At 46.3% G+C, this 27,475-nt stretch overlaps 1 protein-coding gene and 1 long non-coding RNA gene across 12 annotated transcripts; one reads left to right on the top strand and one right to left on the bottom strand.

Moving 5' to 3' along the window:
* The first annotated feature begins 506 nt into the window (after nt 1-506).
* Nucleotides 507-25,624, top strand: PPP1R15B (protein phosphatase 1 regulatory subunit 15B). Of its 10 annotated transcripts, none has more exons than XR_006591499.1 (5): nt 507-2,444; nt 13,241-13,303; nt 15,036-15,353; nt 18,485-18,553; nt 25,539-25,624. XR_006591499.1 is itself a non-coding variant. In XM_023248108.2 (4 exons), the coding sequence occupies exons 1-3, from the start codon at nt 1,112-1,114 to the stop codon at nt 18,505-18,507; spliced, it is 1,419 nt and encodes a 472-aa protein (XP_023103876.1). In that variant the 5' UTR covers nt 510-1,111; the 3' UTR covers nt 18,508-18,553; nt 25,539-25,624. The 10 variants fall into 10 exon arrangements, 5 of the variants coding, with proteins under 5 accessions (XP_023103875.2, XP_023103876.1, XP_019677636.1 ...); XR_006591497.1 differs by having other exon boundaries at nt 15,036-15,699; XR_006591495.1 differs by having other exon boundaries at nt 15,036-16,116.
* On the bottom strand, nt 19,936-24,462 carry LOC111558432. 2 transcript variants are annotated; one of them, XR_006591500.1, is made up of 3 exons: nt 23,748-24,462; nt 21,998-22,115; nt 19,936-21,235 (listed from the first exon to the last, which is right to left on the bottom strand). It is a non-coding gene; the product is annotated as an uncharacterized LOC111558432 (long non-coding RNA). The 2 variants fall into 2 exon arrangements; XR_002739343.2 differs by having other exon boundaries at nt 19,936-21,189.
* Nucleotides 25,625-27,475: the final 1,851 nt, after the last annotated feature.

Below are 27,475 nucleotides of genomic sequence, written 5' to 3'. Positions count from 1 at the left end.
TTTGCGTCTCCTGAAAGGGGACAGTCTAATAGGGCACCACCTAAGAAACAAGAGTTCACATTTTCGTGGGGAGATGTATGTGGATTAGATACTGAAAGCTGGGTGGTAGGCAAAGCTAAGTAGTGATTTAGAAACTCGAAAACCGAAAGGGCACGAATGCATAAGAATGACTCATTTTCCCCTTATGATTTTGCACTCATTATTCACTCCAAATCATTAGTGTCTTAACACCAGACGCGTATTTACACAGTATTGTCAATTCTTATTATGCTAAGATCTCATGCTGACGATCTACTTAGCACTCAATACAGGAACCCCGATATATGCAAGCCTAAGGTAAGTGTACACACTTGGGTGTGTATTAGGACCTTAAGAGGGCTTCCGGAAATTGTCGGGTTATCTGGCAAAGTCCCCTTTCGCCCAAAGGACTGGGTGGGGCTGGGGGGCACCGGGGCGGGGCGGTCTCCTAGGAGACCACGGGGGAACCAGTGCGCACGCGTACAGCCTAGGCCCGGCTGATGCAACCTCCGGCGGGCGGGCTGGGTCCGCCGAGAGTAAGGAAGCCGACAGGGAACGGCCGGAGACCAATCAGGGGCCGCACGCCGGAGTGGGGAAAAGCCCTCCCGCCGAGGCTGTGCGAGTGACGTTGGGCGACGCGGGGCTGGTGGCGTAGCCAGCCGCCCTCCTTCGTCTCGTCCTCTCGCCTGGGGGTGTCCTGCTCCGCGCTGGCCCCGCGGCCATTTTGGGCTTCGCTTCCACCCGCGTCCTCTTGCCCAGCCCTTCCGGGGTCGCGCTGCCGAGGGGCTTTTTAACGGTCCGTCTCTTCTGGACAGTCGCTGCCGTCGCCGCGGGAGGGCTCTATCTATGGTGGAGAGGCCTCGGGCGGACTAGGACACCTTCTTCCCGCCAGGATGAATGTCGTCTCGGCCGCTACGTCCTGCGCCTGCCGTTCCGGACTGTGGTCTGCCGCCCGCGGCGGAAGCCGCTTCCCGCTGTGGTTCTTCTGCTGGCCCGGGGATCGGCCTGGGGCCCCGACTCCGGCCAAGACTGTTTAGGCCTCTCCGAATCCCGTCCGACCTTCAGCCCTGAGAAGACTGCCAAGAACAAGGAGATGGAGCCGGCAGCAGACGGGTCTCGGCCACGGCCAGCCTCTCGGCCGGGCTCCCGGATCCGGCTGCCCTTCTTCTTCCCTCGGCGCCCGCAGCCCGGCACCTCCAAGTTGCCCACGCCTCCTGCCCCGGAACACTCCGGGGACCCCAGACTTGCTGCTTCCCCCCAGCCTCGGACCAGCTACTGGGTGAAGCTGTTTTCCCAGCTCTTCGCGCCACTCCCCAGCCTGCTTCAGAAGCTGCTGGTTTGGAGCCAGCTTTTCGGAGAGATGGTTCCGACCAGATGGCTAGATTTCGCTGGAGGGTCCAGCGCCCTGAGGGCCCTGAAGGCTCGGGAGGACCCAGCCGCGCCCCCCGCGCAGAAATCTTTGAGTTCGCTGCGGCTCGACCCCTCGGACGACTCTGGTGCCAGCCCCCTCAATTGGCTGGAGGAGGGGATCCACTGGCAGTGCTCGTCTTTAGATCTAACATCGGAACTCAAAGCCAAGGCTGGAGCCCTGGACCCCGCGGCACACGCTTTTCTGTTAGAGCACCAGCTGTGGGGAGTGGAGCTGTTGCCGAGTGGCCTTCAAGGCCATCTTTGCTCGGACCGGGAACTTGGCTCTTTGCCCTCCGGGCCTCCAAACGTTAAGCGTGTAGGCAGTTTCAGCGTGGTCTCCTATTTGTTGAACCCCTCCTATCTGGACTCCCTGCCCCGGGTGGGGCTCGGCTATCAGAGCGGCGTGGGAAGTGGCGAGCTAGTTGATTTCCAGACCCTCAGCCCCGAGAGCAGCTGTGTGACTGAGGCCCATGACCCTCCCCAGCCACTGAAGGCAGAGATCACTTGCGCTTCGTGGCGGGGATGTCCGCCCCTTTCTAGAGAGGGCCTGCCCGAAATCCACCATCTTCGCATGAAACGGCTGGAATTCCTCCAGCAGGCCAGCAAGGGGCAAGCGTTACCCAGCCCAGACCAAGATCATGGCTACCACAGTCTGGAGGAGGAGCACAGCTTGCTCCGGATGGATCCGCAACCCGGCGGAGACAGTCCGACACAGTGTGTTCCCTCTGCTGGAGCCGTTCCCGGAACCGCCCAGAAACCGGGAACCGAGGAGGAAGTCGCGTTGGTGACCACAGAGGACCCGCTTGCTGTGGAGAAACCGGGGCCTTCAGAAGGCTGTCCATCTCGTGAGGTACCGGTGGAAAAGGAGCCTGGCGAGGACCAAATAAGTGTAGTTGACTCCTCAGACCTAGAGGATGACATTCCCTTATCCTCGAGACCAGCCTGTAGCAACAGGTTGATAGATTACATTTTAGGAGGCGCATCCAGTGACCCGGAAACAAGTTCTGATTCCGAAGGTGAGGGTTGGGATGAGGAGGCTGAGGATGATGGTTTTGATAGTGATAGCTCATTCTCAGAATCAGACCTTGAACAAGACTCTGAAGGGCTTCAGCTTTGGAACTCTTTCTATAGCGTAGATCCGTATAATCCCCAAAACTTTACGGCAACAATTCAGACTGCTGCCAGAATTGTTCCTGGAGCCCCTTCTGACTCCGAGAAGGATTTGTCTGACAAGTCTGATCTAGAGAATTCTCCCCAGACCGGAAGCCTTCCCGAGTCTCCTGACCAGAGTTCTGGGGAGGAAGAGGACTGGGAATCTAGTGCAGATGAAGCAGAGAATCTCAAACTGTGGAATTCTTTCTGTAATTCTGATGACCCCTACAACCTTTTAAATTTTAAGGCTCCTTTTCAAACATCAGGGAAAATTTGGAAAGGCTGTTGCGACCCAGAGAGGCCGTCTGAGCCCGCTGCGGCCATTTCGGAGTATCACACCTTACTTTCTTGTGAGGTGCACCTGTTAGGGAGCCGAGAAACCGAAGGTCCAGACTTGGGACAGGGTGGGGTTCTTTCTGGACAAAGACACACGCGTATCAAGAGGAAAAAGGTTTGTGTCTTTCTTCTAATGTGCCTGTTAATTTGTACTGTTTTGATGCGGTTAAATACAATAGGATGACTTTTCTGGAGGCATAGTCGTGCATATTTTTTGCGCAGAAGGACTCTAAGCTTATATACTCAGATTAAGAAATGACACCCTCCCACCTCCACCCCCCCTTCTTCCCTCTTGTAGAATGTTGTTCCTGTCCAGATGGAAGACACTGGGATATAGACGTTAGCAGGAAAGTGCCCTTTGTTGTTGTTAATGGTTATTTATTTTTGAGACAGAGAAAGAGCATGAACGAGGGAGGGTCAGAGAGAGGGAGACACAGAATCCAAAGCAGGCTCGAGGCTCTGAGCTGTCAGCACAGAGCCCGACGTGGGGCTCGATCTCACGGAGTGTGAGATCATGACCTGAGCCGAAGTAAGATGCTTAACCGACTGAGCCATCCAGGCGCCCCGGAAAGTGCCCTTTTCATTTGGGTTTGTAGCTCTGGGCTATTTGCATGCAAACTTCAACTTTCCACTCTTTTTTACGGAACAGAAAAATTAAACCTTGTGTTACACAATTTAAATTTTTCGGGAGGTTGGTCAGGTCCTGTTGTAGCCATAGAGTTTTTAAATGTGGTACGTCATTTGCAGACCTTAATATTTTATTTACGGGATAACAGTGTCTTCATTACTGTCCATTAGGACCCAGAGGGATGATGGTACCAAGTAGCAGGCCAGATTTGTCTGGTTGTTTGCCATGAAAGAAAATACTAGTTTCAATATGAAAGACTTTTTGACATGTACGTGACTTTGACAGTAAAAAACCCCAAAACCAGGAAATAGTATTGCCTTTTCCTAAGAGTGCAATTAGTTATTAGTTATTAGTTCTCATTGGCCAGTTACTGGTTAATAATCATGTGTAACAATGATGGTCACTTACTAGGCTTAACTTGAGTAGTTGCTTCCTAAACTAGTCTCAAAAACTTCATGGAACATTTTATTCTTTGAACACATTATCAAGTTAATCTTATTTTGGGAAGCCCTTTGAATTGCTTTGTATTTTCCCTCTATTGTTTATTCAGCTAAAGTTATTAATTGGAGAGGAATCCCTCTAAGCGCACAGGGTGTCTTTTATTGTAGAGGGAAAGTTTCTTTAGTTTCCTGTACACTTATTTGGAAAGAGAAAGAAGGGGAAATTATTGGTGCCCTCTGATTCTGCCGCATCAGAGTTTCAAGCGGACAGGGCCATAATCTATTGGCTCCAAATAGCCAGCTGAATTAATCTTTTGAAACTCTTCCTGGGTAGAAAATTTCTCTAAATGGTGATAACGTATGTCTCGCCTGTAGAAGTAAAATAAGTCACGTTAAAAAATTCGTTCACTCTTCTGTAAATGTCGTCATAAAAGATCTTTTCTCTATATTTTAAATGGGCCCCTGACAAAATGACCTATTTCGTGACTAGATTAAAAAGCAAAGTGGGGCAGCAGAATGCACATTTGGTATCTGGAGACTTGTGTTCCCTCCTGCTGAGCTGTTAGGACCAAGAGATTTGGGAAGACAGCCAGACCTGCAAAGTAACTTGACCTCTCATGGCCTTGATTGACTCATTTATCTGATGGGAGTAATAATTGCATCTATTGTATGAGTTATTGCATGATTTAAATGAGATGAGTAAATAACACTCCTAATTCATCCCCTTGCCTTTAAATGGTAGCTGTACAGTTCAGGGACCTCAGGCCAGTCTCATGTCTCATTTTCGCTTACTCATTGAGTAAAAATGAGATGAGTCAAGTAGCTGGGAGACTACTGACTATGAAGTGGAAGCAACATTTATAAAGGATTATGTCCAAAACATAGTAAAATTATTCGGGCAGCCTTTTAGTACTTGACATTCTTCAGATATATGGGTATTGTGATATATGGGTATATGGGTATGGGTATTCAGATATATGGGTATAATTCTTTTTTTTTTTTTTATTTTTTTTTTAACGTTTATTTATTTCTGAGACAGGGAGAGACAGAGCATGAGTAGGGGAGGGGCAGAAAGAGAGGGAGACACAGAATCCGAAGCAGGCTCCAGGCTCTGAGCTGTCAGCACAGAGCCCGACGCGGGGCTCGAACTCACCGCGAGATCACGACCCAGGCTGAAGTCGGACACTTAACCGACTGAGCCACCCGGGCACCCCTGATAGTGCTTAATTCTTAAAACGAAACGTTGAGCTATGGGAGTTTGAAACGCCTGTGCCACGGCACTAACGGTGCAGATTGTGGGGCCGCACTTGGTGTGCAGTCTGTTTGCTACACCTCCTGGAAGCTGTGTCATTTGAAACAAGCCCATTAACCTCCTTGCCTTTCTTTCCTTCTCTATACAATGGAGGTGATAATCGTACATGTCCTATGAGGATTAAATGAGGTAGAAATTGTGAAGTGCTCTGAAGGGAGCTTGGCATATGGTAAACACTCTATCCCTGTTGTTGTTATTATTTAGTGGACACCATGAGTGAGTAACTCTAGAATGCAATATCTAGTAAGATGTTACATGCTTGCTAATTGTCCTCGAGGGCATTCCTTGGCCTGATGTAAAGGGAAGGAAAGGAGAAAGGAGTAGGCCACGGTGGGATTAGCTGATGTAACTATTGAACATATTTTAGAGCAAGTATTTACTTTTGTACTTCGCTCCGTCCGAAAGAAACTTCTATATTAGAAATTAAGTAGGGGTTAAAAAGGGACTGTCACTCATTACGTGAAATCATGTATACTATAATATTTACAATTTCATGTGTATGTAATGATAGCATATTAAGGAGGAATGAAAAGGGTTTTTATCTCAACCACAAAGTCTCTTAGCAACATAGCCTTAAAATATGTTAATTTTGCTGTATTTTATTGACTAAGTAACCTTTTTAATAGTCTGATTACAAAAGTAATAGTATAAGAGTAACACTACATGTTCATGATGCAAAAGTTGGAAAGCACCGAAAAAATGAAATTTTATTTAAAAGGAAAAAGAATAGAAATAGTGAAGGTCTTGTTAAAGCTTTTGGTGCCGTAAGAAAAGCATCGACTGACATTGACGAATAACTGTTTCAAATATTTCTGAAAAGTTCTGGGGGAAACATTTGTCATTTTGGAAGAAAAGTGTCACAGAACTATACTTCCCTAAGGATTGGAAAAAAAAAAAAAAACAAGGATAACATCAGGAGACTTACAGTTCCCCATCTGGATTCATTTTCTTAACACCAAAACCAAGAGGAGGGAGGTAGAACAACACGATGACAGATGGGGGCAGGAATGTATGTGTATGTGTGAAGGAAATTAAGATGGCATTTGCTCACTTTAAAAAAAAATTAATTAATTAATTAATTTTTAAATTTACATCCAAATCAGCATGTAGTGCAACAATGATTTCAGGAGTAGATTCCTTAGTGCCCCTTCCTCATTTAGACCATCCCCCCTCCAACCACCCCTCCAGTAACCCTGGGTTTGTTCTCCATTTTTAAGAGTCTCTTCTGTTTCGTCCCCCTCGCTGTTTGTATATGATTTTTGCTTCCCTTCCCTTAACGTTCATCTGTTTTGTCTCTTAAATTCCTCCTATGAGTTGAAGTCCTATGATATTTGTCTTTCTCTGACTAATATCGCTTAGCATAATACCCTCCAGTTCCATCCATGTAGGTGCAAGTGGCCATTTGCTCACTATTTATTGAGAGGCCATCTAATCAGTCAGAACTACTGCTGCTTTCTTCTTTTTCTTTTAAACTTCTGTTACAGTTGAAACCAAATATTCCTCTGAGGTACTTGGTTGTTTGATATTCCGAAAGAATTAGTAGCATAAAGGTTTGGTTAATTACCTCAATGATTGTAAGATCCTAGAGCACAATTAAAAATAGTCTTTGTCTTTATAGGTAACCTTCCTTGAAGAAGTTACTGAGTATTATATAAGTGGTGATGAGGACCGCAAAGGACCATGGGAAGAATTTGCACGGGATGGGTGCAGGTTCCAGAAACGAATTCAAGAAACAGAAGATGCTATTGGATATTGCTTGACAGTTGAGCACAGAGAAAGAATGTTCAATAGACTCCAGGAAACATGCTTCAAAGGACTTACTGCTTTCGAGCAATGTTAAGATGGTTTGACAGCCTCTAACTCGAGCATACACTACCTCTTATTTGAGAGGTTTCTTTTAAAAACAAAATTTGGCAGCTGTCCTTTTTTTTAGAGGATATGCAACTTGGACCCAGTGACCTAGTCTAATTTTTTTTTTTTTGCAACCAATCCCACTCAGAAATGTCCAGGTTTGAAGCCGAGCCCTGGTAATGAAGGATGAGATGATGTGGTTTCTAATCCTCCCTTTTTTGACTTAGTTGGATGTGTTTTTGAATGTTCTGTGCTTGCCAAGGTGAAATAGGGGACCGTTTAAGGTGTAATTTTGCATTTCCAAAACTTATTTTCTTGGGAAACAATATTTATAGGGTGCAAAGCCCATTTTCCATTCTAATTTAAATTATGTTTACCTGTCTGAAAACGCTGGGCTCTTCCTCCCTGACATTCTAAAATTAAGAGGCTTTTATGTTCTCTCTATTTTTATCTCAGTGATGTGGCCCTTCTAACTTAAAAGCTGAGAAAATAATCTTGTGTATGCTACCAGCTTAAATTATCTTGTGTCAACTTTTTTTTCCCTCTACTAAAAATGACTCTGGTTGAAAGTTGTGTGGTGGGTCATTGTTTCTAGGTGAAGTTCTACCTAAGACACTTTTAGGAACCGCCACAAAACTTCCATGTGTAGGACTCTTCTGGTGTTTGGGAAAATTGTATCTTTCTGCCAAATTGTAATGTCTAACACGTTTAACTTCTGTGCAAACCGTCTCGGAGAGGGTTCTGTACATGTTACTGTCGTTCCCAATTCAATGGTTCTTTGCATGTTGCAACAGGTAGAAATTGTTGTAAAAGACTCTGGAAAGCAATGATTGCATCATAGGCATTTATTTTTTAAATTGAAAAGCCAAGAATTGTCCTAGGAAGGAGCTAGGAGACCTCTCAGAGCAATTTGGTTCTGTTGTGTATGCTCTCAACAGAAAACCAGTGTTATTAATCTCACGTCTCAGCACCGTCACTTTTAAAACCTGTCAGGGGGACACTGTAAACTTGGAAATGGGCAATTCTGAATTTTCCAGTTTGCAACAAAATACAGACTTCAGGCGATATCCAAGTTTATTGTGTTCTGTTACTGAGAGAAGTAAGACAAGGCCTATACTTCCAGGATGGTACTATAGACTTAACTCGAAAGTCTTAATATTTTTAGCCCAAAGTTCACTTTTGAATTGAAGTTTTTGCAGTGACTGATTGTCCTTGGTTTGCTTGGTTGGCTCTACATGGTGCACATCTGTTAGGCCGAGGTAATGTTGATCTCCTCCTATTGGTCCCTCTTTACCCCACGTGCCTCCTGTGGCAGGTGATGGAACACATGAGTAGACAGGTGACCTCTTCAGTTTCAATTTGTTTCAGTGTGGAAACAAATTTTTCATCAGAAGTGCTGGCAGAGTTACTACCTCAGTTTATAATCTACCTGGTCATTACTTCCATCCAGTCTGCTCTAAGCATTGCCTCCAGTGATAACATACACACTCACAGGTGAATACACGGCGAGTACGCCATCATCAAAGCCGGTCTCATTTTTGCAGAGCCCTTACCCCCCGGGCGCTGTGCGCCTCCACTTGAGGCCGTTGTAGGGGCTGCACTTGCAGAGTCCTGCTGGAGCACAGTGGAAACAGGCTGGTTTCAAGCACCGCTGTGTCAGATGGAAAGAAGGCACCATTTGCCTTGAACAAAGCTTATGGAAAGCGTCTAGGCGTTCTTTTAAAACCAGCCTGCAGCCTACTGGTTATTTCACAGGCTCCGCCTGAAATCTTGCACCTCTCGCTTATGTGAAAATAATGGCATAGCTTGACACGTATTGGATTTTGGAACCTTGTTCCCTGGGGATTCCGACCTCACTACCAAATGAGTAAAAGCTTGGGGAAGAGTTCTCCCACTTACCACCCTCCTTTAAAAGAAGCGATCGGACAGTGATGAAAAGGACAGAAGGGGCTATTTTTAAGTGGGGCTGAAGGAGAAAAAAATTCTTGTCATTTCATCCCAATCCTAGTTGTTAGAACAAAGTCAAACCTGGAAGCTGTCACTGAACATTGTGCACGTTTAAAGTCTTGCAATGGTGCTTTAAGTATCAATGTAGCATGTGAAAGGCTTTGTACAGACAGGTAAAATTTCCTTTTCTGAGTGTTTGAATTGTGATAACAGCGCCTCTTCATCTTTAACTTGAAATCAAAACTGTCAGATTTTATTTTTTTATAATTTAAGGAAGGTGAATTTAGGGGACGAGGAGACTCTAAATCGGCTTCTACAGATGCAGTGATTTAAATGTAACCAGTTTGTTGGGATTTTATAGCTAAAATTATATTTGTGTATATAACTTTAACTAATCTGTAAATTGTAATAAATATATTTGCAATTATTAGATGTTACATGATATTTTGGTTCAAATTGATACTGTATGTTTCCTAGTATTTTACATTAGCTTTGGACTTACTGAGCAGAATTTTCAGGATTAACTCGGGTACTTGTGTGAAAGCACTATAAACTTAGAGGGGCTGGACAAATTTCTGTACTTTAAAAAGGTTATGTGACATGTAAATTGCACCTCAGCTTGTTGAAGGGGAGGAATTTTAAGGGGATGAGTAGGATTGCAAATCAAGTTTTAATAGGGGAATTTGGTTCTTAGAGTATGAAATGCCCTTCTTAGAGACTGGGGATTTGATTCCAAAATTGGCCCAGGCATCCACTTCTGCAAAGAAAACAGTAAAATGGGGTATTTCACAGAAGCAGTCAAATTCACATGCTCGGCTTAGCATAGTGTTTCTCTTAGGTACAGGGAAATTTTTTTTTTTTTAAGTTTAAATTCAAGTTAGTTACCACAGTATAGTATTGGTTTCAGGAGTAGAACCCAGTAATTTATCACTTACATACACCCAGTGCTCATCACAAGTGTCCTTTTTTTTTTTTTTTTTTTTTTACATTTATTTATTTTTGAGACACAGACAGAGTGCGAGCAGGGGAGGGGCAGAGAGAGAGGCAGACACAGAATCCGACGCAGGCTCCAGGCTCTGAGCTGTCAGCACAGAGCCCATCGCGGGGCTCGAACCCACGAACTGTGGGATCGTGACCTGAGCCAAAGCCCGATGCTCAACCGACTGAGCCACCCAGGCACCCCGCAAGTGTCCTCCTTAATACCCCTCACCCATTTAGCCCATCCCCCCATCCATCTCCCCTCCAGCAACCCTCAGTTTGTTCTCTATAGTGAAGAGTCTTATGGTTTGTCTCTGTTTTTGTCTTATATTTTCTTCCCTTCCCCTATGTTCATCTGTTTTATTTCTTAAATTCCACATGAGTGAAATCATGGTATTTGTTTTTCTCTGATTGACTTCACTTAGCATAACACACTAGCTCCATCCACATCATTGCAAATGGCCAGGTTTCATTTCTTTTGATGACTGAGTAATATCCCATTGTGTGTGTGTGTGTGTGTATATATATATATATATATATATATATATATATATATATGCCACCTCTTTATCCATTCATCAGCCAATAGACGTGGGCTCTTTCCATAGTTTGGCTATTGTTGATAACGCTACTATGAACATCAGGGCACGTGCCCCTTCAAATCATCATGTTTGTATCCTTTGGATAAATACATAGTAGTGCAACTGCTGGGTTGTGGGTAGTTCTATTTTATTTAATATTTATTTTTGAGAGAGAGCAAGTGGGGGAGGGGCAGAGAGAGAGAGGGAGACACAGAATCATAAGCAGGCTCCAGGCTCCAAGCTGTCAGCACAGAGCCTCATGTGGGGCTTGAACTCATGAACTGTGAGATCATGAGCTGAAGTCGGATGCTCAACCTACTGAGCTACCCAGGCACCCCAGGATAGTTCTATTTTTTGATTTTTTAAATTAGGTTATTTTTTGTGAGAGAGGGGGGGCGGCCCGGGCAGAGAGAGAGGAAGAGAGAATCCCAAGCAGCCTTCACACTGTCAGGGCAAAGCCTGATGTGGGGCTCAGACTCATGAATCGTGAGATCATGATCTGAGCTGAAATCGAGACTCAGACACTTAATCGACTGAACCACCCAGATGCCCCCGCCCAGTTCTGTTTTTTAACTTTTTGAGGAACTCCCATATTGTTTTCCAGACTGGCTGCACCAGTTAAGTAGCAGGGAAATCTTAATGTTTCTTTAGTTTGTCCATTATTATTAATGATAACCATGATACTGTAAATCATGACATTCTCCCATTTACAATGTTGCATAAATGTGACGGCAGCATCAGAAAAATCAAACTTCTTACCCTGAAAAAAAGACAGCATTTGGGTTATAACAAGCCTATTAATGGATTAAGGCCTAATAGCATTCTTAATTTGGGTATTTGGATCTTCCTAGCTGATGAAGAAAATTTATTAAAGATATAGTTCTGAACCGGGAGGAAAAAATAGTTGCAAGCAATCAGTATTTAGTACAAATTGAATTGATAGCCCCAGGTTATACTTTATACCATCGTGGGATTAATTGAAGCATTTTTGGCTCTCTCTTCCCGGAAGTTTTATGGAAATAGCCATATTCACATCAAACCAGATTTATTGCTATGACTCCTGATATGGAGAAATTGTGCTGTTTTTTTTTTTCTACTTTAATAGAAAGTTTAAGGCAAATATTTAATTACTGACCTCAAATTTTGCTGGTTACAGATTTAGGAATTTGGTGGTCTCATCTGGAGACTTCTTTGGATTCTCTGTGTACCTTTTATCTTTTATTTTTTAAAGATTTTATTTTTATTATTTTTTTTAACATTTATTTATTTTTGAGACAGAGAGAGAGCACGAACGGGGGAGGGTCAGAGAGAGGGAGACACAGAATCTGAAACAGGCTCCAGGCTCTGAGCTGTCAGCCCAGAGCCCTACGCGGGGCTCGAACTCACGGACCGTGAGATCGTGACCTGAGCCGAAGTCGGACGCTTAAGCGACCGAGCCACCCAGGTGCCCCTAAAGATTTTATTTTTAATCTCTACACCCAACAGGGGGCCCAAACTCACAAACCTGAGATCAAGTGTCGCATGCTCTCCCGACTGAGCCAGCCAGGCGCCCCCTTCTGTGTACCTTTAAAAATAAATGGAGGGTTTCTCGGGGGCTCAGTCAGTTGAGCTGCCAACTCTTGATTTTGGCTCAGGTCATGAGCCCAGAGTTTTGGGATCAAGCCCTGTGTTGGGCTCTGCACTGAGTGAGCATGGAGCCTGCTTGGGATTCTCTCTCTCCCTCTGTCCCTCTCCCGTTCTCTCTCTTTAAAAAAAAAAAAAAAAAAGTGGAAATATCTTGTTTGTCTTTTTTTCTCACAAAACACATGTTATAAAAGTATCTAATATAGAGATATATAAAAGAATTCTTAGTACATTCTAAAAAATAAGTATGCTGCCCAGGGTACCCTTTGAGTTGAGAGACTTCATTTCTTTTGTATGTATAAGGAGGTTTTGATATTTCTTCATTTAACTGATTATAACACGAATGTTAGTTGTTTTGGAATCTTTCTGTGTTGGTCATTAGGATCTTTTCCTTATGGACTTCATTGAATGCTTTGTGGTCAATAGAAAACATTAGTCTTTTGCTCCCTGGATTTGCTCCAGAGAGACTGTTTGTGTCGGTCAGTTATGACTTTAAAATACAAAGGTAGCGTGATATCAATATCTAGAGCAATAGGGGTAATAAATAGGATACATCAATCTCTTCTAACCTCGCTCACTTTGAGGATTCACTAAGCAAGACTTATATTGCTTCCAATTAATATGTTTTAGTGATAAATTTGCCATCAGGGAATTTAAAGAAACCATTTTACGCATGGAATGGAGAATACAGGGGGTCGGTAGGGGTCTGTGTTACTATGTAATAATTTGAGTTGCATCCCTGATTTACCGTCGGCCGGCTCTGTAATCTCACCAGGGAAGACAGAGGAAGCTAGGTGTATAGAAAGCGGGTTGCTTGACCCATCGGGAAGATACCCCAGGGATCTGATGAGGACATAAGGTCCAGACACCTGAACTACAAGGGACGAACTTGGGAGTGATTTAGCAAGTTTTGTTCTTCTCATCTTTTACTCTTTCCTCCATCTGTTCACCATTGTTCTTGCAGATCCTTCCCTAGAAGACAAGGATGAGGACCTCCGCAGCAAAAGAACAGCACAGTTTGCCAGAGGTGTGTGCTCATTAAAGACACCGTTTACCCAAGAGGAAGAAAGGAGCTCACGGGGGCCTTAACTCTCTCCAGAGCTTGCTGCATACTTTCCCACCAAAATAATAGGTTACCATATATGTGGTTTAAGACTGGATTAATTTTGGGGGTGCCTGGGGGGGTTCAGTCAGTGAATTGTCGGACTCTCAGATTTTGGCTCAGGTCATGATCTGGTTCGTGGGTTCGAGCCTCCCACTGGGCTCTGCACTGACAGTGTGGAACCTGCTTGGGATTCTCTCTCCCTCTCTCTCTGCCCCTCCCCTGCTTGTGCCCCCCCCTTTCCGTCTTTCTCAAAAATAAATAATTGAAAAAAAAAGACTGGGTTAATTTTCATAAATATCCCAAAGATGTTCAGGGTCGAAAAGAGAGGTGAGAGTAAAGCTGTATGCAGTATACCATTTTGAGTTAAACCTGTTTTTTTTTTCTGTTTCTTTTTTAAAAGATTTTATTTTTAAAAGTTTATTATTATTTTGAGAGAGCGGGAACGTGAGCAGGGGAGGGGCAGAGATAGAGGAAGAGAGAGAGAATTCCAAGCAGGCTCCACGCTAGCAGCTGCAGAGCCTGACGGGGGGCTCAAACTCACGAACTGTGAGATCACGACTGAGCCGAGATCAAGAGTCAGACGCTCAACTGACTGAGCCACCCGGGTGCCCCTAGGATTTTAAGTAATATCTACCCCCAACATGAGGCTTGAACTTACAACCTCGGGATGAAGAGTCTCGTGCTGTACCGACTGAGATAGCCAGGTGCCCCCAAGCATGCTTTTCTTTTTTTAATTTTTAAAAACTTATTTATTTTAAGAGAGAGAGACAGCGCGAGTGGGGGAGGGGTAAAGAGTGAGAGGGAGAGAGAGAATCCCAAGCACTCTCAGCGCAGAGCCCTCCACAAGGCCTGAACCCACGATACCGCAAGATCATGACCTGATCGGAAACCAAGAGTCAGACGCTTAACCCGGGTGCCCCAGCATGCTTTTCTTGGTGGAGTTCATGCATTGGCTCAGAAGGCAAAAACCAGAGAGGAGTCAGGCCCAAAACAGTTTTGAAAACGCATCTGCATATATATTCTGGGATGGTTGTCTTTAAAAATGTTTCTTCATGAGAAGATGAGTCCTTCATCTCAAAAGCACCTCCAAGAGACTCCTCACTGCCCTATCCACAACCTGCCCTTTCCCTCACTTCATCTTTTTATTTATTTATTTTTTCAATGTTTGTTTATTTTTAAGAGAGAGAGAGAGGCAGCCTGAGCAGGAGAGGGGCAGAGAGAGAGGGAGACACAGAATCCGAAGCAGGCTCCAGCCTCTGAGCTGTCAGCACAGAGCCGGACCTGGGGCTGGAACTCACGAACGGTGAGATCATGACCTGAGCCGAAGTTGGCCGCTTAACTGACGGAGCCACCCAGGTGCCCCATTCCTCACTTCACCTTTTTAAAAAAAACTATGTTCAGTCTGACCTCATCCTGTTAACATTTTCACTTCTTTCTTGTCTTTTGCCACCCTCGCTGGCCTGGAACTGTGACTAGCATATAGATATTCAACAAAGATTTGAATGAGTAAATCACTTTTATTTATTTATTTATTTATTTATTTATTTATTTATTTATTTATTTATTTATAATCTCTTGAATGAGTTAATCACTTTTTTCTTTTCTTTCCTTTGTTTGCGTGTGTGTGTGTGTTTGTCTGTGTGTGTGTGTTTAGTAATCTCTACACCCAACGTGGGGCTCAAACTCACAACCCCGAGGTCAAGAGCCGCGCGCTCTTCCAGCCGAGCCAGCCAGGTGCTCCAGGTTAATCACTTTGGTAAAGTCACCTCTCACAGAGCGTTCGCTGAGGTCTCATCGACGCAGCCAGGTCTGATTACAAACAAATGTGCCCCGATCATAGATGAGGTCGAATCACGGAACTGAAAGGTCCTCCCAGGGAAGCCGCCGGACGCTCTTAACTTTGTGGAATGGAATCGCAAACGGCAACCTGGCTGGGGATACCACATCAGTTCATTCGAGTGTCCTTAATACGGTGCATGTCAGCTGCTGACTTTCACATGTGAGCGCATCGGCCGAGTCCTTTTCTTTTCCAGAATTAACAGCCTGTATTGCGGCGCCACGGTATCTGTTCTCTTCCCTTGCGGCTGGGGGTTTCTAGAGATGCTCCGTTGATTCCACTAGATGGCGCTCCTCACCATCTCAGAGTGCCTGGTGGATCCCTGCTGTTACCAATGCACTACTGCTCCCTTGGAGGCCATTCCCGCGGCGTGTAACCGAGCCGGAGAACTGCCCTGCCCGGTCCAGGCCTGCCCATTGTGACTCCACCTTTTGGTGGTGAGTGCCCGGAAGTGGAGGCGGTTCCCTGTGGGAGTACCAAGGTTTGTATTTGAACGCGAACAAGTGAATCGATTCTTCCTGAGCTCCACAGAGAGAGGCTAATGTAGGAGACTGGAGGTGGAATCTAAGAGGCCGATGATGTGGGATCTTGGCTCGACTTTCCGGGTTAGGGTTTTTCCAGTCCAGGGCTTCATCTCACTCAGCTATTTGCTTAGCGTTCTGCTTTCTACTGCATGCTGGTGAACCAGGGCAGTCATCCTCAGTGACAGGAGAGAGGGTGGCACATTGCTCGAGGCGTGGAGAATCACTGTGTCTGATCACAGAGCTGTCCACGAGACCAGCTCGGAAGGTGGAAAGGATCCTCAAGAACCGCTGGGCTGGGGTTTCGGGCTGCTGTTGCCCGATTCCCTCCTAACGCTAGTAGCCAAGGCCAGGTGGACATCCAGGACCGCTCTTTGGTAAGTTGGTATTGGCTCCACGGGCTGGCCCCGGTCTACCTCCAGGGGTGCAGCATAGTAACCCGGATGTCTTAGGGGCACAACATACTTTTCGTCAACTCAAGCGATAATTTCCATGGCCGCCGCCTCCCAGTGGACCGGCTCCCCTACCAACACGCACAGTTCAGGAATTTATTGACACGTGTGTTTCAGAAAAGCAATTAAATGTGTGGAAAGTCTGTCTTCCACGTACACATTATGCTTATTTATAGTAATTGCGGTGTTCTTGAGAAGCTAGTATTACTAGTGGTGAATTTACACCTACAGTTTTAAATCAGGTGATTCTTTCAAGTGAGAGCATGAGGTTTGGTGTTATGAAAGGCACTTCCTCGTTAGGTAGATAAAGAGCATTTCCACTACCCCAAAAAGCTCCCCCATGCTCTCTTTTTTTTTTAAAGTGAGGTCCACGCACAACGTGGGGCTTGAACTCCAGACTCTGAGATCAGGAGTTGCATGCTGGACTGATTGGGCCAGCCAGGTGCCCCTCCCGCATACTATTTCCTATTCAAACAACCTCCAGCTTTTGGCAGCCAGTGATCTGCCTTGTTTTCTTTTTTTCTTGCTTTGTTTATTTATTTTGGGAGAGAGAGCACATGGGAATGGCAGAGAGGGGGGAAGAGAGAGAATCCCAAGCAGGCTCCAGCTTTCAGTGCAGAGCCCGGCGCGGGGCTCGAACCCATGAACCACGAGATCACGACCTGAGCTGAAATCAAGTGTGGGATGCCCAACCAACTGAGCCACCCCGGCGTCCCCAATGACCTGCTTTTTATCACTATTTTACCTTTTCTAGAGTTTCACAAAAATTGTATCTTACATACAGTATGTACCCTTTGTGTCTGGCTTGTTTAATTGAGTGTAATACTTTTGAAATTCATTTATGCTCTTGGGTATATCAGTTGTCCACCCTTTCAGTTGCTGAGTAGTATTACTTGTTCGATTACACCACAATTTATTTATTCAATCACTAGTAGAGGGACAGGTGGTTTGTCTACAATTTGTGGCTATTGAATAAATAGCTGCATAAAGGCTGCATAAATGAATAAAGCTGCTGTGAACATGTGTATACAAGTGTTTCTGTGGCCATACATTTCCATTCCTTTTGGATAAGTTTAGGAGTGAGACTGCCGGATCACATGGTAAGTATATGTTTAATTTTATAAGGAAACAACTTCCAGTTTTCCAAAGCGGCTGTACCACTTGGCAGCAACGTATGAGAGATCCAATGTTTCCATGTCCTTACCCCTGCTTGATATTGTAAGTCTTTTTAAGTTTAGCTCTTCTAGTGGATTTGCAGCGGTATCTGATTCTGGTATAAATTTGCATGTTCTTGACATTTAATGTTATGGCACATCTTTTCATAAGTCGATTTGAAACAGCAAATATCTTCCTTGGTGAAGTATGTGTTCAGATCTTTGGTGTGTTTTTAACCAAGATTGTGTGTGTGTGTGTGTGTGTGTGTGTGTGTGTGTGTGTGTATTTGGGACTTAGATATAAATCCCTTACCATGTATATGTTTTACCAATATTTTCTCCCAGTCTATGGCTGGCCTTTTCATTTTTTTTAACGTTTATATATATATATATATATATATATATATATATATATATTTTTTTTTTTTTTTAAGTTTATTTATTTTTTGGGACAGAGAGAGACAGAGCATGAATGGGGGAGGGTCAGAGAGAGGGAGACACAGAATCTGAAACAGGCTCCAGGCTCTGAGCTGTCAGCCCAGAGCCCGACGCGGGGCTCAAACTCACGGACCGCGAGATCGTGACCTGAGCTGAAGTCGGTCGCCCAACCGACTGAGCCACCCAGGCGCCCCACGTTTATATATTTTTGACAGAGAGAGAGACAGAGAGACAGAGACAGAGTGCAAGTGGGGCAGGGGCAGAGAGAGAGAGGGAGACACAGAATCTAAAACAGGCTCCAGGCTCTGAGCTGTCAGCACAGAGCCTGACGTGGGGCTTGAACTCATGGACTGCGAGATGATGGCCTGAGCTGAAGTTGGATGCTTAACCAACCAAGCCACCCAGGCGCCCCTAAATATTTATTTATTTTTAAGAGAGAGAGAGAGCACGAGCAGGGGAAGGGCAGAGAGAGAGAGGAAGACAGAGAATCCAAGCAGGCTCTGTGTTGTCAGCACAAAGCCCGACATGGGGCTCAATCCCATGACACTGGGATCATGACCTGAGCTGAAATCAGGAGTCGGATGCTCAACGGACTGAGCCACCCAGGTGCCCCTCTGGTCCAGTAATTTCTGATTTGTAATCCATTTCCTTCTTTCTGCTGTAAATTACGTGATGTATTTTATCTATCTCCCAATTTACAGATGAAGGACCCAAAGCATCATGACCTACCCAAGATGACACAACTAGGAAGAATGGCAAAAAATGGGCAGGTAAACCCAGCCTGCTTCCCGAGTCCCTGCCTCATCCCTCTCAGGCAGTCTTCATAGACGAGATGGAAATAGAGCTAGACTTGGAAAAAATAAGTACTCTTAATTGGGTAAATGTTGGGGAAAGGGGGCAGTTAATGGGTAAGGAGGCAAAGGATATTTCAAGTAGGAAAAACAGCTTTAGAGAAAATGTGAAAATGGAAGAATATGGAAACATGTTGGGGAACGGCTAATAGGTCAGGCAAGCTGGGTATGAGTTCTATGGGATGGAAAATGTAGCGGAGAATAAAGTTGTTACTCTAAATGATAGAGTATTTTGAAGGCCATGCTAAGAGATTTGGTCTGTTTCATGCTACATAAAGGCGGTGACATGGCCAAACTGGTTCTTTCGGATTACTTCATGGGTCATTGGTAGATGGATTGTGTTCAAGCCCCACGTGAAGCATAAAGCTTAGTTAAAAATAAAAGGGGGGGGGGAGGGCGCCTGGGTGGCTCAGTCGGTTAAGCGGCCGACTTCGGCTCAGGTCATGATCTCACGGTCCCTGAGTTCGAGCCCCGCGTCGGGCTCTGTGCTGATGGCTCGGAGCCTGCTTCGGATTCTGTGTCTCCCTCTCTCTCTGACCCTCCCCCATTCATGCTCTGTCTCTCTGTGTCTCAAAAATAAATAAACATGAAAAAATAAAAAAGTGCTCGCTTTGGCAGCACACATACTAAAAAATAAATAAATAAATAAAAGCGGGGGCGCACCCGGGTGGCTCAGTCAGTTGAGCGTCCGACTCTTGGTTTCGGCTCAGGTCATGATCTCACTGGTTCGTGAGTTCAAGCCCCACATCGGGCTCTGTGCTGACAGTGTGGAGTCTGCTTGGGATTCTATCACTCCCTCTCTCTCTGCCCCTCCCCCAAAAGTAAATAAATAAACTTAAAAAAAAAAAAAGGAAAAGGTTATGACATTTTTTTTAAATGTTTACTTTTGAGAGAAAGAGAGACAGAGTGTGAGCAGGGAAGGGGCAGAGAGAGAAGGGGAGACACAGAATCAGAAGCAGGTTCCAGGCCCCGAGCTGCCAGCACAGAGCCCGACACGGGGCTCGAACGCACGAACTGCAAGATCGTGACCTGAGCCGAAGTTGGACGCTTAACCAACTGAGGCACCCAGGCACCCAGTTATGACATTTCTTACTCCCCAGCATATTCATAATTGTTATGACTATTTAGTTTAAAATTTGATTTACATATCTTTCTCTTAGCAAGTCATAAACTCCTAAAGCACCATGGCTTAGTTATGAAGGTGGGCCCAGATCTTAGCCTAGAGCTTGCTTGACTCGCATTAATTTGTTCATTCTTATCTTTTCTTATCTTTAAGAAATCTTTCGCATTAATTTGTTCATTCTTATCTTTTATGACCACAGTGAGAGACCCTGTACTCAGCTGAATATTCATATGTTTAGCAAGGATTTACTGAGCACTTGCTGTGTGCCGAGCCAAGTGCTGAGAACAGGGATGTGAACAACGCTGGCAAGGGCTCTGCTCTGAAGCTTACATCTTAGATGGGGGAGTTGATACACAAACAAAAGAATGAACAGGGTAACGTCAGGTGGTGAGCTATGCCTTGAAGATAATGGAAGAGAGAGAGATCCGATAGGGAGAAACTTGGGGAATGACTCTGGATACAGTCATGAGGGTAACTTTGGCCTCATACCTGAATGGTAGGAAGGAGTGAGTCATAAGGTGATGGGGGGAAGGGAGGGATGGGAAGAAGGGAGTGAACTAGGAAATGTCAGTGGATGAGAGGCGAGGGCCAGATCATGCAGAGCCTGCAGGAAGGAAATTTGGATTTGTTCGAAGTGTAGTTGGAGTGCTTGAACTAGTAGGTATTCAAGCCCTTAGTGGTGTGTTTTTCTCTGTGTAAAGATCCTCTGGCTCTTGTGTGAAAAACGCAGCGGGCCAAGCAAGGGAGGAGGGACACCAGATGGAGAGGCTATTGGGACGGTCTGTGTGGGACATGATGGAGGCTTGGACGAGGTGGCGGTGGAGGTGGAAAGAGGGTATATCTGGATGGACATCCAGTTGATTGGATGTAGAATGCGAAGAAAAGAAGGAGATCTTGGGTGATTCCCAAGTGAGATGACCAAACATCCCGGCTCGCTTGAGATTGAGGAGTTTCCTGGAACAAGGTTTTCAGGGCTAAAACGAGGACCGGCCCCGGGCAAACCAGGACAAGTGGTCACCCTAGTCCTAGGCTTTTGGGGCAAGCAATGCGGTGATTACTGAGTGTGCCACATATTGAGATAAAGAGTACTTGGGGAGAACAGATCTGAAGCCAGAGATCAAGAGTCCTGTTTTGACCACATTAAGTTTGAGATATTTATTAAACATCCCTGTGAGTGATTAGGCAATGGGATATATGCATCTGAAGCCCAAGGGAGAGGTCAGATTCAGATAAAAATCTGGAAGCCAGCAGCCCGTAGATGGAATTTAACACAATGGGGGAGATGGCCCAGGGGGAGATCCAGGTCGAGGGTGAAGTTTGGATTCTCTCAACATTCTGATGTTAAGCAGAGGAGAAGCAGTTACCCAAGATATTAAGAAGGAACAGCCATTGAAGTGGGAGGTAACCCAGGAGAATGGGGTGTCGTGCAGGCCTAGAGAAAAAAAGAGCTTCCTGAAGGTGGGAGTGGCCAAATGCTACTGGGAAAAATGAAGACCAAAAAGCAGATTTAAAATACAGTCCCTGAAAATAAAAGAGAGATAAACCAAGAAACAGACTATAGAGAGCTATAGAGAACCAACTGATGGTTACCAGAGGGGAGGTGGAGGGGGGGATAAGTGAGACAGGTGATAGGGATTAAGGAGTGCACTTGTCTTGATGAACACGGGGTGATTAAAATAAAAACTTAAAAAAAGGGGGGGGACACCTGGGTGGCTCAGTGGGCTAAGCATCCAACTCTTGATTTCGGCTCAGATCATGATCTCACGGTTTGCGGGACTGAGCCCTGAGTTGGGCTCTGCGCTGACAGCGCCGAGCCTGCTTGAGATTTTCTCTCTCCCTCTCTCTGCAAACATACAGTGCATACACTGTCTCTGTCTGTCTCTTTCAAAATAAATAAATACATGCCCCCAAAAGGCAGTCGCTGCTCCCAAGGAGTTCCAGTCTTGTGGGGTGACAGGAAAGTCCATTCCTGTACAGGGATGAGTACTAAAATAGTGACAAGCACAGGACGTCAGGCAAGTGTAGACGGTTCCCCCCTGGGCTGCACCTTGAAGGAGACCGAAAAGGCAGAGAAGGGTTCTCCAGGCCGAGGAGGCTAGGGCACAAAGGTGCAGGCCATTGTAGGGGGTTCGGGATGGCTGGGGCACAGAGTAGAGAAGCAGACAGGGGTACCCAGGGCAGGGAGGAGGCAGGGCCAAGAAGCACCTGTGGGACTTAGCGACCTGGAAGTAAGTGCTTACCTTTGCCAGAAGAGTTTCAGCCGTTTTCAAGGAGCTGTGGGGACAGACACCAGACTGTGTGTAACTGGGAGGCAAAGAATCAGGCACTCTGAGCGCAGACATCACTTCTTTAAGCAACCTGAAGTAGAAGGAGGGAGAGTGGGGATATTGTAGCTTTTCTGGGCACGGGAGCAGAAAAGGTGGACAGATTGATCCGGAGGGTAGTTTTGCAGTGTGTATACGGCTGAGGACAAATGGATAAGGGTTTTGGCTAGTGGGGGATGTTGTGAGAGGCTGTGAGTTTGGGCTGAATGGCGCAGGAAGTGACGTGAGGCTTTCACTGATAGATTTGGAGGAAATCTGAGAAGCCCAGAGGTCCTGTAGGAAAGCCAGGAACAGGTGGGAAGGGAGAAGAGAGGAACGAGGGTGTTAGGAGGACCCAAACTGTGATCAGAAAGCGGGATGTTGGAGTTCATGTTTTCCAAGTTGGAGTGAATCTGGGCGGTCGGAAAGGTTAAGGCATGGTCTTGGGTGTGAATCATTTAACGGCGTGGAGGTGAGTGTTCCCGGAGGTGAGAATAGTAAGGTATTGTGGGGTTAGGACATTGGTCAGTTCACTCACATTAGTACTGAAATCACCCCGAATGAGGGGGAGCCAAGGCATGGCGAGGAAGGTGCTAAGCCAGGGGCCAAAGTCTCTGATGAGTGTAGACCAGCACAGTGGGGGCTGGCAGAGCCCAGAGGGGAAGAAACCGGTTGGCTGAAGGCTGGAGCCATTTTCACATAGAGATAGGCGCATAATGGTGCCTTATGCATTTATTGAGCTAAACTGAGCCAAAGTGCTGTGTTAGTTCCAGGAAATGCCCAAGTCAGCACCAGCTGCCATTTTCTAGAAACCCCCCCCCCCCCCCCCCCCCCCCCCCCCGGTCAGACGTTTAAAGGGGGCGCGGCAAGAGCATTGCCTGAACCGTGGATTCAAGAAGGGACCCGGAGGGGTGCCTGGGTGGCGCAGTCGGTTAAGCGTCTGACTTCAGCCAGGTCACGATCTCGCAGTCCGTGAGTTCGAGCCCCGCGTCAGGCTCTGGGCTGATGGCTTGGAGCCTGGAGCCTGTTTCCGATTCTGTGTCTCCCTCTCTCTCTGCCCCTCCCCCGTTCATGCTCTGTCTCTCTCTGTCCCAAAAATAAATAAAAAACGTTGAAAAAAAAAATTAAAAAAAAAAAAAAAAAAAAAAAAAAAAGAAGGGACCCGGAGAGGAAACCTCAGCAGGTTGACTATGGGCCCGGTCCTCCCGGCTCCACCCAGCCCACATCTCCTTGCCCGGAGCGGAGGCCTGCCGCTTTCGTTCCTCCCCTCCCCTCTCTGGGGAGCTGCCAGTGCCAGTGCTCCTCGCCACGACGCGGCCCTGGCAGGAGAAATCAGCCAGCCATCTTGGGCTGGCGTCCTTCCCAGGAGAAGCCAGAGCGGCGCCTTGGAGATGGGAGCTGAGGGGGGCACATTTCGGGCGAACTCCTCACCGGCGGGCAAGGGCTCATTAGCCAAACGATCATCTTCCCCAGGCCCGTTGTCAGACCAACTTAAAAATAACCCGAGCTGTCTCCCCACCCTTTGGCGCAGGAGTGCAAGTCGCTTCCTGCTCAGACAGAACCCACCCGAACCTCAGCCCTTCTAGAACACTAGCAGCATCCATCCGCACATTCCTTCTCCTTACGAGGGGCGTGACTGCGCTCAAGGCTTTTCCCTTCAGGACACCGCTCCCTCTTGTCCTCCTACCTCACTAGCCTCGTGTTTTCCAGTTGCCTTTGCGGATTCCTTCTCACTAACTTGACCTTTCAGGGTCGGAGTGCCCGGTTCTCAGCTCCTGATCTCCCGCCTCCTCCCTCCCCACACTCACTTCCTTTGTGACCTCAACCAGCCTTGTGGCTTTCCCACCATCCAATCACTGGGCAACACCGCATGTGTATCTCTACTCCTGAGACAGACTCTCACCTCGTACGGCCAGTCACCTCCTTGGCATCTCTACTTGGGTATCTCCCAGGCATCTCCAGCGTAACATGCTTGGAACCGAACCTGCGTCTCCCCACTCTCCCCTGCCACACCTGTCTCTCCTGCAGCCTGCTCTGGTCTCAGTCTATGGCAACTCAGTCCTCCAGCTGCTCAGCCCAAATACCTCGGAGTCATCCTGACTCCTCCCTTCCCCTCACAGCCCAGTTACAGTCTAATCTACCAGAAAAATCTGTCAGCTCTTCCTTCAACAGATACCCAGAAAAAGTCACCATTTCTCACCGTTTCTACCCCCAGCCATCCCTGTATCTTGCAGTAGTCTCCTAGCTGGACTCTGCTTCTACCCTGTCCAAACAGCAGCCAGAATGATCCTCGAGAAAATGTTAAGCCAGGAAGGGGGCACCTGGGTGGCTCAGTCAGCCAAGCGTCTGACTCTTGATTTTGGCTCAGGTCGTGATTCTAGGGTCATGGGATCGAGCCCTGCGTTGGGCTCCGCGCTGAGCGTGGAGCCTGCTTAGGATTCTTTCTCTCTCTCCCTCCGCCCCTCTCCCCGGTTCGCATGCTCTCTCTCTCTAAAATAGAACAAAATTGGGGCGCCTGGGTGGCGCCGTCGGTTAAGCGTCCGACTTCAGCCAGGTCACGATCTCGCGGTCCGTGAGTTCGAGCCCCGCGTCGGGCTCTGGGCTGATGGCTCAGAGCCTGGAGCCTGTTTCCGATTCTGTGTCTCCCTCTCTCTCTGCCCCTTCCCCGTTCATGCTCTGTCTCTCTCTGTCCCAAAAATAAATAAACGTTGAAAAAAAAAATTTAAAATAGAACAAAATAAAAAACAAATTAAAAAACCCCAAACATTGAACTGTGAAGATCATGGCACCCCTACAGGGAACCCTCCACTGGCTCTCCACCTCATTTAGAGGCGAACATAACTATTAAATACCAGCATTCAATAAAGACTACCATCGTTGTTATTCTTTATAGAGCAGAGGAATCTGTTATAATCTTCTTGTGACTATGTAAGTCTCTTGGCCAAATACGTTTACACGATAAAGTAAATGTCTTGAAATCTAGCTTTCTGCTGCAGACTGGGTTTCCAGGAGACCCGAGTTGTGGAATTCTGCTGTGGAATTGCCACAATTCTGGGTTCTTCCTGAGTTTCCCTGTGTCCTCCAAGAGGAAAATGCAGGCTTCGGATGAGATGATCGCTCAGATCTTTTCTTGATCTAAAATTGTGGTTTTCTTGAAAGAGAAGCGTTCTCGTTCTGGGCATCACAAAAAATGCAGGTGGTTATCTCATTGGCTTTCCCCCCAAAAAAAACACATTGTTTACACCAAAGGAAAAGAAACACGAGACACTGTGACCTTTGTATTGGTCAGGACTTTTTGGTTGTTAGGGGCAGAAACCCAATTCAAACTGGCTGAAGCAAGTAAGGGCACCTACAGGTTGAAATCCCAGAGGTAGTGCGTCCTCTGGTGAGCTGGGTCCGAGGGCTCATGGGATATAAGGAGGACCCGGGCTCTCCTTATCTCTGGTTCCACTTTTTCCTGTATTGGTTTCCCTTTCAGCGGCCTCTCCCACCCGAAGATCCCAGGAGCTCCCAACGACAATTGCCAGCTTCAAATCCAAGAGAAAAAGAGAATTCTGGGTCCTTTAAAAAAAGTAAATTTCACTGGGGCACTTGGAAGGCTCAGTCGGTTAAGCATCCGACTCTTGGTTTCGGCTCAGGTCATGATCTCACAGTTCGTAATTTCAAGTGCCCACATCGGGCTCTGCGCTGACAGTGTGGAGCTTGCTTGGGATTCTCTCTCTCTTCCTCTCTCTCTTTCTCTCTCTGCCCCTCCTGCACTCCCCCCCTCAAAATAAATAAAAAAAAAAAAAAGTAAATCTCATTGATTTGGTCTGAGTCGTGTGTCCTCTCCTGAACCAATCACTATGGCCAGGGGAACAGAGAGTCAGATTCACCACATCCATGCCACAGTTCCTGCCCCCCAGTAGGGCTGGCGTGGGGCGAGGCCAGCCCATCCAACCCCCATGGGCTGAGAGTGGCAGAAGGGACAATGTCAGAAAGGAAATTCAGGGGCTATTAACAGAAGAAAGGAGATTAGATATCGGACAAGTCAAGATAATAGACATTTCCTTGAGGCCTCAGTAAGAGTTTTTTACAAGCACTGCATTAATTTCCGAGGTCCGCTGTAAGAAGTCACCACAACCTGGGCAGCTTAAAACGACCCAAATGCATTCTGTCACAGTGCTGGAGGCCCGAAGTCCAACATCAAGAGGTTGGCTGGGCCACACTCCGCCTTGGAGGCTCGGTGGAGGGGGGGGGGGGGGTGGAGAATTCCTTCTTTGCCTCTTCCAGCTTCTGGTGGCTCTCCATATTTTTGACTCGTGGCCACATCACCTCAATCTGTGCCTCTGTGGTCACATTGCCTCCTCCCCTTTGGTCTGCTTCAAAGTTCCCCCTGCGTGTCTCTTATGGAGGATGCTTGTCATCGAATTTAGGACCCACCCGAGTAATCAGGATCATCTCTTCATCTCCAGATCCTTAACTTAATTACATCTGCAAAGACCTTTTTTCCAAATAAGGTCACATTCGTAGATTCCAGGGATTTAACATGGACAGCTTTGGGGGCTGTTTTTCAACCCACCACTGGTACCAAATGAAAAGCATAATTATATATAAGTGATGAATCTGAGGCCTCAAAATATATGAGAGGATCAGAATCATTTCTAAACATTACAGGTACTTTTTACCCATATGCTTTGTTGCCTTTTAAAAAAGTAAAATAAAATCTGCTTCAGGGGAGAACAACTACCTTTTTAACTGGTCCACAAAGCACATAAGGTTTTCATCTCAACGTATCAACCCCCCTGCTCTCTTCCAGGTAACTGTTGAAGCAAGGGCTGTGTTTATTTGACTTCACTACTCCTTTTCTGCCTCATTTTGAACTCCTTTTGATAAAATGTCTTTCTGAGCAGTATTGATACTGATCACAACTGATAAACACGATCTACAATGTGAAAAGTCACTGGTGAGGATACCCCACGATTGGAAAAGTATTTTCAAAACTGCTTCTTTCACATGAGTAAAAAAAAAAATTTCCAAATCTCAACCAACACCCTTTTCATGTCTAGGTAAACATTCTAAGGAACCCCAGGGTGGATTAGAGACAAATAATGCAAAAATCTCGTGAAGAAATCAACAGGAACCCCTACACCTCAAAGAAGACAGCGGCAGAATACGTGTTTTCAAATATATGTCACTTCAACCCCTATTTCCACCCACATTCGGCCCAAGCAGCTGCCCTTACTGGTTGCTCAGGTTAGACTGGGAGCGCGCTGGCTGCTGGTATTTTCCCTGGGGGCATCTTGGCAATAATTCTGGGGGTTCAGATCCTTCGATATCACAGGGGCTGGGTAGGTGGCTCTGTGCTTTATCAGCAGGATGAGTCCCTTACAGGTGTTTCACAAGACTGGGGACTGTGGACAGGTGACTGAAGTT

Source organism: Felis catus, chromosome F1 (assembly GCF_018350175.1).
Source record: "Felis catus isolate Fca126 chromosome F1, F.catus_Fca126_mat1.0, whole genome shotgun sequence".
NCBI classification, from domain to species: domain Eukaryota; kingdom Metazoa; phylum Chordata; class Mammalia; order Carnivora; family Felidae; genus Felis; species Felis catus.
Note: the sequence above shows the minus strand (reverse complement) of the source record. Positions and strands in the feature narration are given on the sequence as shown.

Excerpts from the sequence above, each read along its gene's own strand:
- PPP1R15B (XM_006942902.5), top strand. The coding sequence starts at position 1,112 with ATGGAGCCGGCAGCAGACGGGTCTCGGCCACGGCCAGCCTCTCGGCCG. Across the intron at positions 3,032-6,914 it reads CGCGTATCAAGAGGAAAAAG|GTAACCTTCCTTGAAGAAGT; the intron begins GTTTGTGTCTTT and ends TTGTCTTTATAG.